Raw genomic sequence first — 22,217 nt, 5'->3', positions numbered from 1 at the left:
TTATATAGATTAAAACTAGACCATCAACAACAGTGAATGATGAAAATCTGATGCCTTAAAACTGTGCTTCTGGAAAGAATTGTTGAATATCAAAAAGAGCAAATCATTAAATACCAGACACAGTAAAATCAATTTGTTCACTGGAGCACTAATAATAAAGCTAAAGCTTAAATATTTTGGACATATACTGTAGAAGAAGAAGCTTTTAAGAAGCTGTTTGGAAAATTTGAAGACAATCAAGAAAGAAGCTGACAAAAGATGAGATGGCTGGCTATAATTACTGATGTCAAGCACAAACTAACAAGACTTCAAAGTAGCTGACAATCCTGGAAAATAGTTGTCCATTAAATCATGAAGAATCAGAAGTGACTAAACAATTGAGTGACCTGGTGGCTAAGATGTTAGACTAGGATTAGAAAGATCCATGATTGAAGTTAATACAGTATGTAGACATGAAAATTCACTGAATAACTTTGGGGCAGTCCTAATTTTTCAGCCAAACGTATTCCTCATAGTTGTGGTTGATTCAAATGATTCAAATGTTCTAGATTGGCACCACCTCTCCTTTTATAGTTTTTATGGTACAAATAATATAGTCTTCTTTTCTTTCCAGGGTACTCCATAAAATTCTATTCACTTGGTAATCTATACCTTTGATAACTTGTTTATTTCAAATGCCACTTGACTCATTTCAATCAGAATAATAATCAGCCATTTGTGGAAAGGGGAGATACTATTTAGCAAAAACTTTCCAAAATTTATGTAGACCATAAATTGAAAAAGATAAGCAGTGCTTCATCTCATCCCATCTCATCCTATCCCATCTGTGAGTGGAAAAGCAAGGATCTTGAAAATTTCCAATAAAAAATATCTTTGGTTATTTTATAAAAAAGCAACTTGAACAAATTCAAAGCAGAAGCTGTGTAATGCTTAGGGACAGGAATAAGGTATCTATGAACAGATCAGAAGTTTCCTAAACATTCATTTTATGATGTATATTTTATTAACTGTATTTTATTAAACACAAAAGGTGCAGAGAAAATTTCATTTTTTATTAAATGATAATGTTACAATACACTTAGTCTATTGTCATTTAATACGTAAGGTTCTTGAACTCGTGGGTATTCATCATTCTTAATATCTTTAATTGAAACTGCTGCAATCTGAAAATTACTACTACTTTTATTAGAAATATTGACCTTTCAAATATATTGCTAAAAATCCACACCTAGCAACTCAATTAAAGATGTCATAATCAATGTCTAAATTTCTAGTAAAAGAATAGATGCTATTTGTTCTCATTTTAGTCTTCCATCCATAGGCACATGTAGAGAGGTTTAAAAAAATATTCTAGAAGGTGGTGGTGTGCCTGGTTTGCCTAAAGCAATAAAATCACTCTGAAGAGATATAATTTTATTTGCATGCAATCAATAAATGGTGTGTCCTAGATTGCCAGCAAAGCTGAGTAGCCCTCATCAAAAGCAGAACTAAAGCTAATGTATACCTTTGGTCCACTACACTGATGGCTAACCTTTTTGTTGTTGGGTGCTAAAAATGTGAGTGCATGTACGTAATAGCGTGCACGTGTTCAGGCACCCATAATGCAAAGCACAACCCCATGTACATGTTCACACATACACACCCATGCTCCCCGACCATGCCCACCACACAGCTTGCCTCCAAGCTGAGCTTGGTATTGTTATAGCCCAGCAACAGCCTGTGCTGCGCTCTAATTGGTCGGGCGAAGCACAGCCTGTGATTGGAGGTTGTATTGACAGTTGAAATGACAGTTGGTGCCTGAGGGTATAAATACCGTGACAGTTGTAACAGATACTGAATCGCTTGTCATCTCGCAATAAACATCTTACTCTCTGATTCCATGGCTCCTGCGTCTATCCCTCACACTTATTCAACACTGGTGACGAGGATGGGATATATCGCGATTCCGCAGAGCCTGGAATAAGAATAAAACTATGGACTATAACAGGATCCAGGCGGTTGTAACCGCCTCCCTTCGGGAGGGGAACTTCCCCACCTCATTGAAAGAGGCGGTGGTGAGACCCCTCCTGAAGAAACCATCCTTGGATCCAGCTGTTCTTAACAGTTATCGCCCGGTCTCCAACCTCCCCTTTCTGGGGAAGGTTGTTGAGAAGGTGGTGGCCTTTCAGCTCCAACGGTCCTTGGAGGAAGCAAACTATCTAGACCCCTTCCAGTCTGGCTTCAGGCCCGGTTACAGCACAGAAACCGCTTTGGTCGCATTGATGGATGATCTTTGGAGAGCCAGAGATGAAGGACATCCCTCCATCCTGGTCCTCCTTGACCTCTCAGCGGCTTTCGATACCATCGACCATGGTATCCTTCTGCGACGACTGCGGGAGGTGGGAGTGGGAGGCACCGTGCTACGGTGGTTCTCCTCCTACCTCTCGGACAGGTCGCAGTCGGTGTTAGTGGGAGGGCAGAGATCGTCCCCAAGGCCCCTAAATTATGGGGTGCCGCAGGGTTCGGTCTTATCCCCCCTGCTATTTAACATCTACATGAAACCGCTGGGAGAGATCATCCGCAGGCACGGGATTAGATACCATCAATATGCGGACGATACTCAATTGTATCTGTCCGCCCCGTGCCAAATCAATGAAGCGGTTGACGTGATGGGCCGGGGTCTTGAGGCCGTTATGGACTGGATGAGGATTAACAAGCTTGTGCTCAACCCGGAAAAGACCGAGTGGCTGTTGTGTTTCCCTCCTAAAGATTTGGCCAACATTCCAACACTCAGGCTGGGGGGTCAAATTTTACACCCCTCAGAGAGGGTTCGCAATCTGGGAGTCCTCCTGGATCCACAGCTGTCATTCGACCACCATTTAGCGGCTGTGACCAGGGGGGCATTCGCCCAGGTACGCCTGGTGCGCCAGTTGCGACCCTACCTGAACCGGGAGGCACTCACAACAGTCACTCGGGCCCTTGTGATCTCTAGGCTGGAATACTGCAATGTGCTCTACATGGGGCTGCCCTTGAGGAGCATCCGGCGACTTCAGTTAGTGCAGAACGCGGCCGCGCGAGTGATCGCGGGTGCACCTCGATTCACCCGCATAACACCTATCCTCCGCGAGCTGCGCTGGCTACCTGTCGATCTCCGGATGCGCTTCAAGGTGCTTTTACTCACCCATAAAGCCCTACATGGCAGTGGATCTGGATACTTGAGAGACCGCCTTCTGCCGATTACCTCCCTACGACCTATAAGATCGCATAGACTGGGCCTCCTCCGCATTCCATCGGCCAGCCAGTGTCGGCTGGCAACTACAAGGAGGAGGGCCTTTTCAGCAGTCGCCCCGACCCTTTGGAACGAGCTCCCCGTGGAGATTCGTACCCTCTCCACCGTCCAAGCCTTCCGCACAGCCTTGAAGAACTGGCTCGCCCGTCAGGCCTGGGGATAAGGACCGTTACCCCGCCCGAATATTGAATGTATGGTGTTGATTTTATTATATGTTGTCGTCTTAATGTTGTGTTCCCCCTCCCTTGGTTTTCTGTGAGCCGCCCTGAGTCCCCTCAGGGAAAAGGGCGGCCTACAAATATTAATAAAACCAAAACCAAAACCAAAACCAAACAGGTATTTCCACCTGGGGACCAGGGAAGGCCATTTTTGTCCTCCCCAGGCTCCAGGAAAGCCTCAAATCATTTCCAAATCTCTAGTAGGCCCATTGAGCCTGTTTTTCACTCTCCCCAGACTCTGGAGGCTTTTCTGAAGCCCGGGGAGGGTGAAAACTGTCTCCCCTGGCCCTCTGTAAGGCTGAAAATCAGCTGGCCAGTGCGGGCATTCATGCTGGAGCTGACAGCTCACATGCTAGCAGATATGGCTCTGCATTCCAGCTGTGGAATGCGTGTCATAGGTTCGTCATCACGGGTCTACTACATTGCATATACAAGACAAAGGAGAAAGGCAAACACTTTGGAAATTACAGTTCACTATGGAATGTTTTATATATACCCATCCATGTGACCTTAGTAATTATACCCTCATACTAGACCAGACCTGGTATATTTGACATTTATTGGTGAACAGGGACGATTTGATTCTTCTACCTTTGCCATTCAAGATCAATTCAGCTCATTGTGATCATTGTCTCACAGGATAATTTAAGAAGTTCCTGTCTATGGGGGGAGCAGCTCATAGGTTTCACCATCCAGATTAAATATGTTTGGGTGGTACCTTTTACTATTGGTCAGAACTACAGTATAGGTATCAACATCAGAAATATATACTGTGTGACTGGGCTTCAATTATGCAGTCTTGACCATCAATTTGACTTTTTAAAATATTTATTCCACCCTCAGCTCAGAAACTGCTGGCTCCATCATCTTATTCTATTGCAGAGCAGAAGCATTATAGAACACAAAAATTAATTCCTTGAAGAAAAAGAGAGTCAAATATTATTTAATTTCACCTGCATATTTCACCAAGCATACGGTGTTAATAGCTTTTCAATTTAGAGTTGACATACTATTTTTTTCTTCAGATATCATAATTGTGATAGTTGAAAACAGGTGATAGTCTATCTGCATTATGACTAACATTCAATTAAGCACTTAAGGAAAATATGGCTCAAGTCATCAAATGTTTAATTAAAAAAAACTTTAGTTGTGAATAGCTTTGCTATTAAATGGCTAGGCATTTTATGAAAAATATATGCACATTCTCTTAATTTCTTTTTAAAAAATATCCATTATCTAGGAATTGTTTATTAATCCATTTATTTAGCAAGGTTTAATTATTATAGTCTCAAAGGATAAAAATAATCTGTGCCACTGAAATATTTGAATAGCACATCATTTCCACAAAGAGCAACACTGAAATATTTGAATAGCACGTCATTTCATAAAGAGCAACATGTAACTTCTGGGGCAGAGTCTCCTTTTCTTTTTCTCCAAATTATGCAGGCATGTCTAAAAAAGAGAAAAGAAAACAATACCAGCGAAAAGAAATAAAAAGCCTGTTGGGCAGACTTGGAAATAGCTCCATTTATTTTCAGACACAAAGCATACTAAGCATATGCTAAGTAGAGAGACAAAAAGAGCTGGCAAGCCATTTAGCTGATCAATGATCAGCTCGCTTGGCTGGGAGGAAATTCTATTAAATTTATGGAAGTTTAGTTAAGTCTTTTGGTGTCTGCCTTATGGAATGAGTTTTCCTCTGAGATCTGAATGGTGCTCACCTTGACAATGTTTTGGAGGACAATGATTGTCCCAGGATAAGCTATCAAGTTTACAATTTTCTATGTAGACTGTTCATTTTTTTTTTAAACTAGTTCTTATACTGTGAACTATTCAGAGTCAGTCTAGAGCCGGGAGCACCTATATCACTTGGAATGTATGGTATATGGGTTAGATAGAGTCTAAGGACTGATAAAATACACACTTGTTTTAAGGATCTGTTGTTGTTGTTAGTTGCAAAGTCATGTCTGACCCATTGCGACCCCATGGACAATGTTCCTCCAGGCCTTCCTGTCCTCTTCCATTCTCTGGAGTCCATTTAAGCTCACACCTACTGCTTCGGTGACTCCATCCAGCCAATTCATTGTCTGTTGTCCCCTTTTTCTTTTGCCTTCAATTGTTCCCAGCATTAGGCTCTTCTTCAGTGAGTCTTTCCTTCTCATTAAGTGGCCAAAGTATTTGAGTTATATCTTCAGGATCTGGCCTTCTAAAGAGCAGTCAGGGTTGATCTCTTCTAGGACAGACCGGTTTGATTGACTTGCAGTCCAAGGGACTTGCAGGAGTCTTCCCCAGTACTGTAGTTCAAATGCCTCAATTCTTTGGTGCTCAACCTTTTTTATGGTCCAACTTTCACAGCCATACATTACAACTGGGAAAACCATAGCCATAACCATAGTTTTAAGGATTAAACAAGAGTTAATCCCTGCATCTTTCTGAATGTCCGGAAGTATCCCTCTCTTTGCACAGCCCATAGTTTTGTCCTTTTGAAGCACTGAGAATATCAGCCTAGTGTCCCCATAGAGCCACCTTCTTGCAGGATGAAGAAATAAGAGAAGAAGGAGGATATATATTTGGTGTATATGCATCACAAGGACACGGTGGCTCAGTGGCCAAGACACTGAGGTTGTCAATCACAAAGGTTGGCAGTTTGATGGTTCAAATCCCTAGTGCAGCATAACGGAGTGAGCTCCCGTTACTTGTCCCAGCTTCTGCCAACCTGTTCAAAAGCATGTAAAAAATTCAAGTAGAAAAATAGGGACCACCTTTGGTGGGAAGGTACCAGCGTTCCGTGTGCCTTTGGCGTTTAGTCAAGCCAGCCACATGACCATGGATACAATTTTAGACAGCGCTGGCTCTTCAGCTTTGAAATGGAGTCAGGAATGGCTAGCACATATGTGCAAGGAGAACCTTTACCTTTACAACTACAGTATATATCAAATTCTTTATGTAGTTAAATAATCTATCCATATTGAAAAACCTTTCTTTTTCAAATCTTTAAGAGATTAAAAGATGGCTAGCACTAATGGTATTTTCTCATTTGGGTAATGAAACATCTGCAAGAAAACAACCAAGCTCAGAGAGCATCAAGGACCCCTCATTGAAATTTGTAATTTACTTTAACCATGCAAACTTTCTCTCATTTCAAAAGATACATAATGTATCAATGTACATACTCAAAAAGTGACTTAGGCCAGGGACCATTTTATCACAGGAAGGAAATGCATGAACTAAGGAGTAAAATGGTTCCTTAAGTCTGGCAAGGCTTAAGACATCAAAATTTTCTCAAAGTGTAAATTTATAGGTCCACAAAGGATGTTGATAGCCAATAAATGCTGCATCCCTATTCTATCCAAAGTGACAATTATTTGGAAGAGTTTAGCTTCTTTTTATTTGATACATAATAAGATATACTTGGATAAATAGACATCATTTCAGTAAAGAATATCTAAAATATACAAAGATGAACGTATCAAATACAAGAATCTAAATACATTTCTTCTCTACTGTTTCCAGACATTTATGCATGATTTAATGTATTTGGGGTGAAGTGTTTGATGTCCAAGCTAAAAAGACCCCAATTATCCTATATCTTTTCAGTTATTCAGTTGTTTACAGCTCATTTTCTTTTCTATTTATTTCTCTGTTTATCTCTCTGTTTCTGTTTCTCTCTCTCTCTTGCAGTATTGTGTCCAGCAAATGAATTGCGCCTTGATTCAACTGGAGTGATTCTCAGCCCAGGCTACCCAGATAGCTATCCAAATCTTCAAATGTGTGCTTGGACCATTACAGTGGAAAAGGGTTACAATATCAGCCTTTACTTTGAATTCTTCCAGACCGAGAAAGAATTTGATATACTTGAGGTGTTTGATGGTAACTAAAGGATATTCAACTTTGAATGCATAATAGTTCTTTTAGCAAGTAATATTACATTATGCATTGTATCAGAAATAACAGTGTGATTGTTGCATACAATTAATGAACATTTTCACATGCTATGAACAGATGGCTGCAATATATTTCATTATTCAAGTGATTATATATCCAACAAAAACATTTAACATTTCTCTAATTTTGGTCTTTCTTTTTCCCTCATATGTGTTCCCTGGGATCAAGGACCAAACAGTCATAGCCCATTGCTAATCTCCTTAAGTGGAGATTATACCTCCTCTCTCAATATAACAAGCACTGGCCATGAAGTATTTCTCCGATGGTCAGCAGACCATGGTACCAACAAAAAAGGTTTTAGGATAAGATACATAGGTAAGTCTCCCCTTCTTTTTTTCCACTCTACTTCAAAAGAATCAATAAGGGAAACAACAAGCATATTGAGATGGAAGAGAAATGGAAGCTGGACAAAGACTATATAAAGAAGGGAGAAATAAAATCTTGGAAGATATGATTGTAAAATCCAACTAAATGCAAGTTCAGTTCTATTGTCAATATAACCAGGAAATTTGATGATCTTCCTTTCTTCTTTCTTTCTTTCTTTCTTTCTTTCTTTCTTTCTTTCTTTCTCTCTCTCTCTCTCTCTCTCTCTCTCTCTCTCTCTCTCTCTCTCTCTCTCTCTCTCTCCCACTCTCCCTTCCTTCCTTTCTACCTTCCTTTCTTCTTTTTCCTTTCTTTCTTTTTTCTTTCTTCTTCTTTCTTTCTTCTTTCTTTCTCTTTTTTGTCTAGTTCAAAGTAGCCAACTACCAAATGAGCTCATAATAATTTGTCTTCCTTCAAGGAAGGTGAAAACATCTTAATCGTAGCAGTTCTTTTTGGAACAGTATGCTTTCTTTAAACTTTTGCTTATTTGTGTTTATAAATGAAGGCAACCATGAAGCATATAATTCTGTTTAGGTTTCTTTAGATTTTGATTTCAGCTGAAGAAGAATCCACACCTTTACCTTGAATTTCACTTTAGACAAGATTTAGGTGGCAATTTTGAAGTGGAACAATGTCAACTACAAGTTGTGATACGGATTTTTAGGAGAAATACTATAGTGGTTCCATTCTAAATTCGAGATTTACATATGAACATGATGTTCATCAGTTGACAACAGTAAAATGCTGGTTCCTATAAACCAGTGTCATTTCTAAATTATCCTAAAAACCTTTAAATTATAAGCCAGTTTTTCTTCATTTTTTTTCTCATCAGTAACCTCCTTATAAGAAGATATGGATGTGAAAGAGAGTCTGCTATGCAAAATTCCATTGGAGGGGGGGGGTGTGGAGAGAGAGAGAGAGAGAGAGAGAGAGAGAGAGAGAGAGAGATGTACATTTATAGAAAATTATTTAATAGTCATTTCCATATTCCATATAATATGTTTTGTGGCTCTCTGTCCTCCCCTTCCTGACAAAGCATTCACATTCCTTTTATTCAGCCAGCATATATATGTCATGTTTCTTGATCTTTCTTCCGAATATTAAATTACCTTGAGCTCACGTTAAATTACAAATTATAATTAGAAATTTGTAAAATCTTCTAATGGAAAAATTAAACATGACAGGTAACAGAGTAAAAGTAGAATTATATTTGTAAGCGCACACACACACACACACACACACACACAATGGGGAGAATTCATAATGTTGGTACTTGCGGGGCAAAAAGAACATATTCCTTTGGTTCTTATTTATAAGATTTATTTCAATACTGATATTTGCAATATCCCTTTACACATGGGTGTAAGAACATTGAAAGTTGCAACATCCTGTTGACTGATTGGAAATTTCATTTTACTATGTAGATCTCACTATCTGCACACCTGTCCTTCCATACATTGCCGCATGATTCCCATTTCCCCAGAAGAGAAATGATGCCAGGGAAAAGATCCCCGGTAATATGAACCCCAAATAAATGGATTTATTTTCCTCTGTTAGGTAAACAGGGTGGTTTTATTTCCCCACTGTTTGTAGCATCATTGCTAAAAAGCAATCACACATATAATTCCTGCAGACATCTGTCTGCTATTAAACAGTGCAATAATTAACATCCATAGAAGGAAGAAATGTAAGATTTTTTTTTTTTTTGGTTCTGTTTTCAAGCTCTTTACTGCAGTACTCCAGAATCACCACCTCATGGTTTCATTGTAAGCCAGACAGGAGGGCAACTCAACAGCGTGGTTCGCTGGGCTTGTGACCGAGGATTCCGTCTCGTTGGGAAAAGCACTGCTGTGTGTAGAAAATCCCCCCTTGGATATTATGCATGGGATGTACCTGTACCGGCCTGCCAAGGTTAAGATTTTCATTACAAACTTACATTCTTATTGTTTGGCTCTGATAATGTTAGCCCTTTGAAGTAGACCAGGCCAGAAAACAGAAATTACAAAAAAATAAAAATAAATACTAGAATGGAGACTAGCTATAAAAACAGAATTTTGAAAGCCTGGTAGATTTTCTTGTTCCTTTTTCCTCTTATACTCAGCAGAATCAAGGTGGGCTGATCTTGAGTTTCTTCTTCACTTCTTTCTTTATTGGGGAAAAGCTTAATTACTTATTTTTTTTCCCAAGACTATCTGTGCACACTTCTACAAAAGACAACCAACCCTTTTTATCCTAGTTCATGGACAGGCCTGCTTACTTTCCTTAAGATAGCACACAGCCGTCAGTTAAAGAGTACATGTATCTCCAGTTCATGAGATATAAATGGTTTGTTAGTTGCTTTCCAGTCACAATTAATAGTATGCATTGTTTCTCAATTGGGGCATCTATACATGGGCACATGAGGAGATCAAGTGGCAAAAGACTTGACATTATCCACTGGCATGCAAACTGTGATGCAAGTATGAAAAGGTTATTGTGACACCATAGTACCCATTTCTACATTTTGGCACCAATGGTGCTAATTGAAGATGACTGAGGTCAAAAATAAATGGAGTCTTATGGTCTTTATCATAGATCTTCATCCACTGGAGCTTACTCAGGCAATAAGCTACAACATAGAAATGATGGTATGAGACAAAGTAATCAGTTCTTATTCTTAAAGCACACTGGTAATCACCAAAGAGAACAGTTTTTTTTCCCCTTAATTATTATCAGTAGGAACTTTGTATGCACCAAAAGAGCTTATGAGATTTAATGCTCACCCTGGAATTTAATAAACACATTTCTGTTTCATCATCATTGGACATTACAGTATTGATGATTGAAGAAAGGGTCTTAACATGATGTCTTGTCTATGGAATGCTGTTCTATGAGACATGCTCACACTAGGACTTCAAACTTACTATTGTTAAGATCCTGGCCAGAACTTTTAACTTTTAACCTACATGTGGCTTAGGAATGGATTACCTGGGATGATGATGATGATGATGATGATGATGATGATGATGATGATGATGATGGAACCATCAAGAAAGAAACAGAAGGTTTAATATTGCCTGCTCAAGAGCAAGCACTACAAACTAATGTGATGAAACTGAAGATACAAAAATCCACTGACAATCCAAACTACCAACTTTGCAATGACAAAGTCAAAACTTTCACATTTAATATGTGAATGCAGAAAAATTGCACAAATTGATTACAAAGCAAGATATGACTGAGCTGCTAAATTAATCCACTGGTCATTATGTAAAAAATACAATTTACCTGTATCCAAAAAATCATGCGAACATAAAGTGGAAAACGTTATCAAAAATGAGAAGGTGAAGATCTTATGGGACTTTCAAATACAGATGGATCATCATTTGGAACACAGATATCAGTGGAACAACTTGCCTCCAGAAGTTGTGAATGCTCCAACACTGGAAGTCTTTAAGAAGATGTTGGATAACCATTTGTCTGAAGTGGTGTGGGGCTTCTTGCCTAGGCAGGGGATTGGACTAGAAGACCTCTAAAGTCCCTTCCCACTCTGCTATTCTATTCTATCACATTGCGAAAACTGAAACATACAATTTATTGATATTGCAGAAGCAGGAGACACCAGAGTGAAAGAAAAAGAACTGGAAAAAAATCACAAAATATTGTGACCTGGCTATCTTAACAACACAGTTATGGATGAAACATATAACAATGATACCCATTGTCATCAGGGCACTTGGCACCATGTCCAAGAATTTTACAAAACACATAAAGAAATTGCAGCTTCCTGCAATAATACCAGGAGAACTGCAAAAAGCTGTGCTGCTCGGAACATCATATATTTTAAGAAGATACTTGGTTGAAACTTAAAGTAGGACACTGACAGCAACCCATATCAACCTTTATCACCAGTCAATGGTATTTGTGACAAATCTTTAAATGTTCACTTGGCTGAGTTTCATGCTTAATGAATACAAGAGATAATAATACTAATAATATCATTTATTGTCATTGTACATCACATATATAACAAAATTGGTTTAGCCTCATCTTTTTTCCAAGAGTCAGTACTCCTCTAACTGGATTTAGCAGAATTGCTATGCTGCAGATTCCATCAGCCAAAGATTGGGAGGGAGTAGAAGATGCTGTGAACCCTGCTCTACGGAACATCCTCCCATTGGATATTAGAATGACCCCAAACCTCTAAACCATTTTTAAGGTCCTAAGAACTTAGCTATGTTTCCAAGTTTGTTTTTTATTGTTTAAAATGTTTTTAATGTTTTAATTGTAATTTTTTTTTCTGAATTGTAAGCCATCCAGAGTCAAGGACTGAGATGGGCAGCTGTAGAAATGGAATAAATAAAATAATAAAATAAAACTCATCCAGATAAATTGACGGTTGACTGACATTTAGAATGGCTGAGATTCTAAATGTATCTCTTCCTGCATTTTCACTGCAGCCATATTCAGTGTAATACGCTTTTATGGCAATACTTAGTAGCAAAACAAGGAATATGTTTTCAATTACTTTAACTCAAAATTCAGAAGAGATTATGAATTTCAGATTATTGAAAGAAATGCAAATGCACTATTCTTTTCTTTTATTTTCTTCAGTTACATTTTCCTATACCAAAACGTTATTCATTCTAAACATGCTGTCATGGTTATGATGTTTCTACATTTCTATCATCTTACCTGTTTAATTACTTTTTGAAATATATATATTTTATGGCATTGAGAAGGAAGCAGAATTTCAGAGTGATGCTAAATAACATTTTTACAATGTTAACGAATGCACTTCGGCGGGGAGGGGGGGGAAACCAGATGTAGCATTTGGAAACTTAGAGGTCTTTCATGGGTTGCTTGTAACCCTTGGATATCACATTGCTTTTTTGGTTTTAATATTATTATCTTAATTCTATTTTATGAATTTCATTATTATGATTATTCTGTGAGTTTTATTATTTGGATATTAGCTACTCCGCATATTGGAGATAAGCAGAATATAAGCATTGGCGAATTAATTAATATTGAAATCTTTTTTATCAACCTAGCTTAAATACAAAGTACAATAACTTTTTAATTTGTTTTATTTTTGTTTTCATATTTGGTGCATGACTTTCATTTGCATCAAGTTGAAAATGAATTTTATATTCCTTTTTTCATTATCGCTATTATTACATTCACTTTAATGTAAAATCCCAGCTGCCAGTTCTTTAGCTGATGTTGGCCTTCATAAGTTTCAAGTTATAACCCAAGAACTTCGGATGATGTAGGATCTGTATAATATATGTGTTAATCTAGTCAGAGTGGCCTTTTGTAATTGACACATGTAAATTTTCTCAATATGTAGATTTTCTAAGTGCTTCCAAGAATTTTTCAGTGGCACTCAATGTGGCAATAAGATTTGATTTTTAAATCTTGATACTTTCTTATCATCTCCAATTCTTTGTCTTTTATTCTACTACTCCCTACTATTGTCACAAATTATCCACATTGTCTTCTTTTATTATTATACTTAGCTGCCCAATCGGCTAAATGTTTAGACTAGATTTGGCATTGTTATCCATCTATTAAGGACTTCCTATCTGAGGATAAGCAGAAGCTGTTTGATGGTTTTAAAGGTTTTATTACAGGATGTAAGCTATTTAGCTGCCTTTTGTAATTGACTTATAGTGATTTTGTCAATGCCAATTGTGTTCAAGAGATGTTCCAATTGTTTGGCAATTATTTTATTATTATTAACTGCAGTATTATTTAATCACTAATGTTTTGCTTTCTATTGTTTAATATAATGTTTTAATTGTTTAATATGATGTTTTCTAGGAGACCAGAATATTATTGTCATTCATAATATTAATGGCAGACAAATCTTAAATAATCCTAAATGAATTGGTGAAATGATTTCCAGATAATGCCATATAAAACAATGAGTATTTGCTGATGTTCGTCTCATGCAGCATTGTCTGGAAATCATTTCATTAGCATACACCTTCATGAAAAGTATACTGAATATTACCAATCATATTATACCACTCATAATAGCAGTCATATTATTTTAATGTGAATTTTCTTTAAATGCATTTTCCCACCAAAAGCATGAATATGTATTAATACACATTTACGGTTAACAGTTGCAATTTAGACATACAATATACAAGTGAATATGCACCTAGAAAAATGTGTGTAGAATGTTTACCCAATTTTATGCAAGCCATTTACTGGTGAAGGCATGATTTTCAGGATTTGAAATTTCCTGAGATCCATTTCTTAAAAGACAAAAGAGTTCCAAACAGAAGACCCCATTTAAATTTATTGAAATCAAGTTTCCTTGATTATATTGATTATTTATTTAAGTTTTATTTATATATATATAAATAGCAAAATGCTCTACAAATACCTGTGTATTTGAAAACTTAAGGGTAATGTGGACAATGTGATTTTGCTAGATGAGCTGACTCTAAAATATATCTGTTTGACTTGGTTATGACTTGGTACTTCATGCATAATGCATCTATATGAAAATATTTTTGGGGTCACTCTGTCCTAGTCCTATAAAGTTCTGTTCTTCTGACTAGTTCAGCTTTCCAGAACTATTTGAATGTTTTTTTCCCCTATTCTAATTCTTGGAATCCCGAGTGGCAATACTAATATAAACCGTTGTCTGTGCCTACATATGTGAATCAATCCACAAATTAAACTGGCTAATTTTTTAAATCTATTTTTATCTTCCTGAATCTAAAGCAGGGGTCATCAACCTTTTGGACCTGAGGGCCCACCAAATTCATAATTTTAAATCTTGAGGACCACTAATATGATTTTAAAAAAGATAAATAGTATTTAGTGCAATATAAAAAATGCAAATATTTTTTTCTGCAGACCACCAAAATTTTCTCGTGCACCATCAGTGATCTATGGACCACTGGTTGGTGACCACTGATCTAAAGGAAAGTAGCATTTGCCCTGTACACTTCAAAAACTTTTTAGAAAAAAATGTTTTGAAACAAGGGGAAGAGCAATGTATTTTTAAAACAGATGCATCTTTTTTTTTAGATTCACATGTAATCTAATCTGGAATCTGGAAAACAAATGTCTCTTTGAGTAATTGATGTATGAAAATAGCCATGTCTTTTATGCAATTCATTAATACAACAGCATCCTATGGCAAACTCCTTTGGAAGTCAGAAAAAAAATGTTATGGCTTCAAGGAGGTGCTGTATTCATATTTTGCCATACCTCTTCCAAACAATGCTCAAAGCATGCATAGTTTTTGTACAAAGTTTGATCAATCATAGGGATTGGATTCCCTTTAATTCAATTAAAGGGATTTAATTAAAAGAAAATAACTCTTGACTTGGACATTTTATACAGAAGTTGTTTGAAACCTGACTAATAATAAGGATGGTGTGGGATGCTTGCAGCTGTTTATTACTGAGCTAGGTAACATCATCAGTGCTAGAAGGGAGTGGGGTTTGCTCTCTGTTTATATACGGTACTAGTGGCCTAGCGTTGCAGCAGCCCTCCCCTTGCTCCTCGAGTCGGTAGCCGAGCTAGCAATTGAGTTCCCCAGACTTATGGTCCTGGGGGACTTCAATTTGCCTTCGCTCGGTGAACACTCTGATGGGGCGCAGGAGTTCATGGCTTCCATGACGGCCATGGGCTTGACCCAGGTAATCCGGGGCCCAACCCACTCAGAGGGTCACATGCTCGACCTCGTATTCCTCTCGGAGCAGTGGACTTGTGATCTTGGTCTGAGGGGCAATGAGATCATACGCCTGTCGTGGTCAGACCACTGCCTACTGAGGCTTGACTTTCGGAGGCCAAACCCCCACTGTAGGGAGGAGGAACCGACCAAGTGGTTCTGCCCCAGGCGACTTATGGACCGCTTGAGGTTCCAGACGGAGCTTGGGGTTATTCCTGATACTCTCACCCACAGTCCGGTGGAGACTGGTTGCTGCCTGGCATTCGGCAGCATCGGAAACCCTTGACCGGATTGCACCACTACGGCCCCTCTGAGGCGGCGGATCCCGGAGGCCTCCTTGGTTCACCGAGGAGCTCCGGGAGAGGAAGCGCCGGAGAAGCACCTATGGAGGTCCGATAAATCCGAATCGAACCGAGCACTCTTAACAACTTGCACCAAGGAGTACATCAGGGCACTTAGGACAGCAAAAAGATCGTATATTGCCACCTTGGTTGCATCCGCTGAGTCCCGCCCAGCCGCCCTGTTTAGGATAACCCGCTCCCTCCTACATAGGAGGGATACGGGGGACCCCTTGCAGGGTAGGGCTGAGGATTATGTCCAGTTCTTAGCGGACAAAGTTGCTCGGTTTTGGTCGGATTTGGACTCCACCTCTGCAGATCCAGCCGAGGCACAAGAGGATAAATTGGTAGACCACCCCTGGGTTGAGTTTCAGGATGTTGCCCCTGGGGATGTGGACAAGGCCATGGGAGCTGTGAGTGCCTCCACCTGTGTACTGGACCCGTGTCCCTCCTGGTTGGTCTCCAACAGCAGTGAGGTGACACGAGGCTGGATCCAGGCGGTTATTACCGCCTCCCTTCGGGAGGGGCACTTCCCCTCCGCACTTAAAGCGGCAGTGGTGAGACCCCTCCTGAAGAAACCATCTTTGGATCCAGCTGTTCTCAACAATTATCATCCAGTCTCCAACCTCCCCTTTGTAGGGAAGGTTGTTGAGAAGGTGGTGGCCTTCCAGCTTCAATGGTCCTTGGAGAAAGCCAGTTACCTAGACCCCTTCCAGTCCGGCTTCAGACCTGGTTACAGCACTGAAACCGCTTTGGTCGCATTGACCGATGATCTCTGGAGAGCCAGGGATGGAGGCCATGCCTCCATCCTGGTTCTCCTTGACCTCTCGGCGGCTTTCGATACCATCGACCATGGTATCCTTCTGCGAAGACTGCGGGAGGTGGGGGTGGGAGGCACTGTTTTGCAGTGGTTCTCCTCCTACCTCTTGGACAGGTCGCAGTCGGTGTTAGTTGGGGGGCAGAGATCGACCCCTAGGCCCCTAACATATGGGGTGTCGCAGGGTTCGGTCTTATCCCCCTACTATTTAACATCTACATGAAACCGCTGGGCGAGATCATTCGGAGGCACGGGATAAGATACCACCAATATGCGGACGATACCCAGTTGTATCTGTCCACCCCGTGCCAACTCAATGAAGCGGTAGACGTGATGAACCGGGGTCTTGAAGCCGTTGGGGACTGGATGAGGGCTAACAAGCTTGTACTCAACCCGGAGAAGACCGAGTGGCTGTTGTGTTTCCCTCCCAATAATTTGGCTAGTGCTCCATCACTCAGGCTGGGGGGCCAAACTTTATACCCCTCAGACAGGGTTCGCAACTTGGGAGTTCTCCTGGACCCACAGCTGACCTTCGATCACCATCTGACGGCTGTGACCAGGGGGGCATTTGCCCAGGTTCGCCTGGTGCGCCACTTGCGACCCTACCTGAACCGGGAGGCTCTCACAACAGTCACTCGGGCCCTTGTGACCTCTAGGCTGGAATACTGCAATGTGCTCTACATGGGGCTGCCCTTGAAGAGCACCCGGCGACTTCAGCTAGTCCAGAATGCGGCCGCGCGAGTGATCGTGGGTGCGCCTCGGTTCGCCCACATGACACCTATCCTCCGCGAGCTGCGCTGGCTACCTGTTGATCTCCGGGTGCGCTTCAGGGTGCTACTTACCACCCATAAAGCCCTTCATGGTAGTGGATCTGCGTACTTGAGAGACCGCCTCCTGCCTATTACCTCCTTGCGACCTATTAGATCGCACAGATTAGGCCTCCTCCGAGTTCCATCCGCCAGTCAGTGTCGACTGGCAACTACACGGAGGAGCGCCTTTTCAGTAGTAGCTCCGACCCTTTGGAACGATCTCCCCGTGGAGATTCGTACCCTCACCACCGTCCAGACCTTCCGCACAGCCCTCAAGACCTGGCTATCCCGTCAGGCCTGGGGATAAAGATCGTAATCCGTCCCCACCCGAATGATGAATGTTGTGTACTATTTTTACTTATGTATTGTTTTATGTCTTATTGTCTTGTACTCCCCTCCCTATATATTGTAAGCCGCCCTGAGTCCCCTCAGGGAAAAGGGCGGCCTATAAATAATAAAACCATAAACCATAAACCATAACCCTGTCAGTATGGAGTGTTCTTGGTGGTTCCTTGATTAGACTGTTTGTCTGAGTTGGTAGTTATTTGATTAAACTTTTATTTACTTCTTATATTTTGCTTAGTATTAATCTTGGTCTTTATTTCAAGAGGCAAGTGGAATTTCTGATTTTTCTTTGAATACATTTTGCTTCTCATCTAAGAAGCTTCTTCAGCTCTGACTAGATGGTGGGGAATAGAACGATTTATACTCCTTGCAGACAGCTAGTCATTTGCATTCTTCTAGAAAGTTGTTGGGGCCACCTGGAGGTTTATCTGTGTCGTCAGGGTCACCTGAGTAGTGCAAATGGATGTGGATAACCATGACCAGGATGACTGAGAATCTACACAGACATGTTCGTCTTAGTGTTAATCTCTGCTTATTTGGGTATTGACTGTTGGTGAGGAGGTGTTTTGGTCTTTTTTGTTTCCTTTTTGGCTTTTTGATTGTCTTTTGAAAGATGTATACACCGATGGTGCAACTGCTGATTTTAATCTTAGATTAACAGAAAGAGAACTCCCTTTTAGCAGAACTGCATAAATCAGTATGCCTTTGCATTGCTTTCCATTTGTCTTGTCACCACAATTATGATTAATATTTTCCAAAAGTAAGAGTGCTGAGTCTTGCCATTATTACAAGTAATCAGATGGCCTTTATGTTATCTTTGCCACCTGAAAATGACTATTTCATGAATAGCTAAGTGAATTCAGTAAGATCAACATTTTAAACAATATGGATGGAACTTCAAACTGATGGTCCTGATCCTCTGAGCAGTATCCACTTCTGGAAAAAAGAGGTTGAGGAATGCTATAAATAACTCGGTATATGAGATTCTCAGTCTGTTTTTGCTACCATCGGCTGATGTAAAGATTTGCATGATTCTGAAGGAGGGGTGGCATTGACTCCTCCCCAACACTTTGGCATCCTAAGCCAATGCCAATTTGTCCTTAGGCTAAACTTGACCGTGATGCAATGTTATTTAAACATGTACGCTGCACATCATACAAAGCGAGAATTATTACTTAGGGTTGTAAAATAGGAGTAAGAGGCTAATAAAATATAGTGTCTCTTTCAACAGCTATTTTTACAAACACCAGATTGTTGGAAGCAGATGGATCCTTATATGAACTCTTCCAAGGATGATTCTCTATGGGTTCTAGAATACTTTTAACAACTTCAAAATCAATAGTTCCCCTTTGCTTTAGTTTTATTGAACTAGTTTGTTTTATTGGACTTGGTTGGGAAATATGCACATACAAAGACACAGGGATTTTATTTTTACCCTCAGGAAAATCTCTAGCAAGTGTGTGTGTGTGTGTGTGTGAGGAGGAATACTCCACACATACATATCGATTTCATTCCCCCTTACCGAAGGTATTATTTTTTTAAAAAAACATTTCTATTAAATAAACAAGCATCAGCAACAAGGAAGCATCATTTCAAAACTTGAACAAACATTCCCTTTTGTTTCTTTTTAGTGATATAAATTATTCTATCAATGCTGATTGGCAGGTATAAAATTCAAAGCTATGAAAGAGATGGGGAAGTGAATAGGCTGACCTTGGTCTTCAGTTTATATTGTTCGAGGCATCATATTTTTGAGTGAAATGAATAACGTTTCTGACAGAATGCTGAAAACCTTTATGAGAAACTACTTGAATGAAATGGTATCAAGGAATATTCTGCTAGTCTAACCCAGTAAGAAAATAGAGCAAATAATTTGCAAAAGAAAGTATGAGAAAAGAAATGTGTTATTCACCAAATGATTGCCCAGAGACCAGCAATGATGCTATGCATATACTTTTGAAATAGCTCTTCGTAATAAAAACAGCAAGCAGTTGAACATATCACCTGAAGCTTTTATGAGAGTGAAACGAGAGTCCTTCTAAAACATCATTATAGAAGCTGCTTCACTTTTCCTGTTCAGAAATAAAATAAAAAATCATTCTTTCCAATCCCAATGCCTTTGTATTTTCTTCAGTTTTCAACTTCTGGAAGATTGTGTTGGCACTGAGGTAGTTTTCTTCTTTCAGTTTGGTCCCATTCTGCTCAAAATCCCAAAGCCGTTATGTCCTCAATCTTATTTAGAAGAAGCCAACCCAACCTTTTGATGACTAAATAAATAATACTTGGTATATTGTTTAATAAGAACAAATTTCCAACCTGAAATGAAGAAAAAAATATCTAATAGAGTCAGAAAGACATGAAAGTACTTGAATCCTAAGAAGATAGAACTTAAGCCTGTTCTACAGATTGGGAGTTTTTCTGGCTTCAGACACTGCAAAGGGGCAATGAATACTTCACCAAGTTTGATGACGTCAGGCACCAAAAACTAAGAAAGACATGCTGAGTTTCTTCTAAACCTGGGGTGTCAAACTCACAGCGTCATGGCCGGCATCACATGCCATATTGGGACTTTTTCCGCTGTTGCTAAACTGGCATGGGTGTTCTGACCTAGGCTTCCTGAGAGCATGAAGCAAACTACTTGTCCTGACAAAAACCCATTTTCTTAATTTACTGTGAATTCTGCTGATTCACATCCAGCAAAGTCTTTCAAGGGAGAATTTACAGTCACAGAACTTATCTGGCTTGGAGAGCTGCCAGGCCGATATCTGCAAGACTTGGCAAGGAGCCTTGGAGAGTCATAAACCAATTAAGTGAACTAATTGTCTCCTGCAAACTCCACTCCCCTTTCGCTACTCTTTTATTTTCTCTAGGAGGGGCCATTTGTTGTCCACCTGTGGCCTTACTCCCAAGTCAACCCCTGTTCTTTACCTGTTCCTTTTGTCTGACAACTCTATGCATGCACCCACTGGGAACAGACTTCAGTTGTTCATCTGCCTCACTGATGTCTGATTCTGAAGATAGCCAATAACTGGCATATGGATCTGGTCCCCTCTCTGCCTCCAACACAGAGCACTTTTCAGAGTCTTCCCCAGATTCCAGGACTGGCCCACGTTCCTCCCCAACCTCTTCACTGTCTGAACCTGCTGCCAGCTCTGCAGGCCGCTGGCAGGCCACAACAATCTGCATGTCTAGTACATGACTCATCCAGCATATGACAGGCCCTGTTCTAAGCAGTTTTCTTTATTGTTCCTCACATGTAGACAAAATCTTGCCAAACAGATTACTTGTCAAGCAGATTACTTGCCTAATTAAAAATACTTTGAGAACCTTTAGGGGGGACATATACAGCACCCCCTCTTGGAATCCAGACTACATTCCACCACAGAAGAAACTCATTTGCAAGCACAGGTGGCTGTGAAAAAGGAAAAAGAAAGTCTGAATGATGCATTATTTGTAATGCTGCAATTCTGCCAAGCATTTTTAGTCATATTTTCATATCTGAATTAGAATTCTATTTCTGAATATTAGAGATAAAAACATAGAAATAAAATTTGCTCATGTAGTCAAATTCTGAAAACTTGCTAATCCTTCCAAGCATCTTTAAGAATTTTAAGAAGTCTGAAATCATATTTTCATATTTGAATTACAGTTTTATTTCTGAATACTAAAATAATATACATAGAAATTGAATTTTCCAGTATAGTCAAATGACATTTTGCTTGCCTGTGTTAATGTTTCAGCTATCTCCTGTGGAATTCCAAAAGCTCCATTAAATGGTGGGATATTAACTACAGATTACTTAGTAGGCACGTATGTTACTTACTTTTGCAATGATGGGTACCGGCTATCCTCCAAGGAACTAACCACTGCATCCTGCCAGCCAGATGGCACATGGAGCAACCATAATAAAACACCTCGCTGTGTAGGTAAGCATAACCTACAAAGGATTTCTTTGCTTTGTTGTTAAACAGTTAAAGATCAGTACTAATATTTCACTTTCTAAATAATTATAGATTTAAAGGGATTGTAGGTAATGAGTGAAGCATCCCACAGACATAAGTGAGTGTATGCACAGGTAGTCCTCAACTTACAACCATTCATTTAGTGACTGTTCAAAGCTACAACAGCACTGAAAAAAGTGACTTATGAGCAGTCCTCATGCTAGTGTTGCTTGTTGTAGCATCTCTATGATTATGTGGTCGAATTTAGGCTCAGGTGGTTACAGCATCCTGAGGTCACCTGATCATCATTTGCAACATTTCCAGGAGGCTTCTGATAAGCAGAGGCAAGGGGGGAAGCTGGATTTGATTAATGATCTGCTGATTCATTGAACAACTGCAGTGATTTGCTTAATAGCTGTGGCAAAAAATGTCATAAAATTAGATGCAATTCACTTAGCAGCTGCCTTGCTTAGCAGTGGAAATTCTGGTCCC

General features: G+C 39.8%; 1 protein-coding gene across 1 annotated transcript in view; it reads left to right on the top strand.

Moving 5' to 3' along the window:
- CSMD3 (CUB and Sushi multiple domains 3) overlaps nucleotides 1-22,217 on the top strand; it is a 791,530-nt gene that overhangs the window by 681,001 nt on the left and 88,312 nt on the right. The window contains 4 exon segments of the mRNA XM_032222292.1: nucleotides 7,168-7,356; nucleotides 7,600-7,746; nucleotides 9,517-9,705; nucleotides 21,525-21,710. Of these exon segments, the coding sequence (XP_032078183.1) occupies nucleotides 7,168-7,356; nucleotides 7,600-7,746; nucleotides 9,517-9,705; nucleotides 21,525-21,710 (711 nt within the window).

Source organism: Thamnophis elegans, chromosome 8 (assembly GCF_009769535.1).
Source record: "Thamnophis elegans isolate rThaEle1 chromosome 8, rThaEle1.pri, whole genome shotgun sequence".
Classification (NCBI taxonomy): domain Eukaryota; kingdom Metazoa; phylum Chordata; class Lepidosauria; order Squamata; family Colubridae; genus Thamnophis; species Thamnophis elegans.
This window is presented reverse-complemented; position numbering and strand designations above follow the sequence as displayed.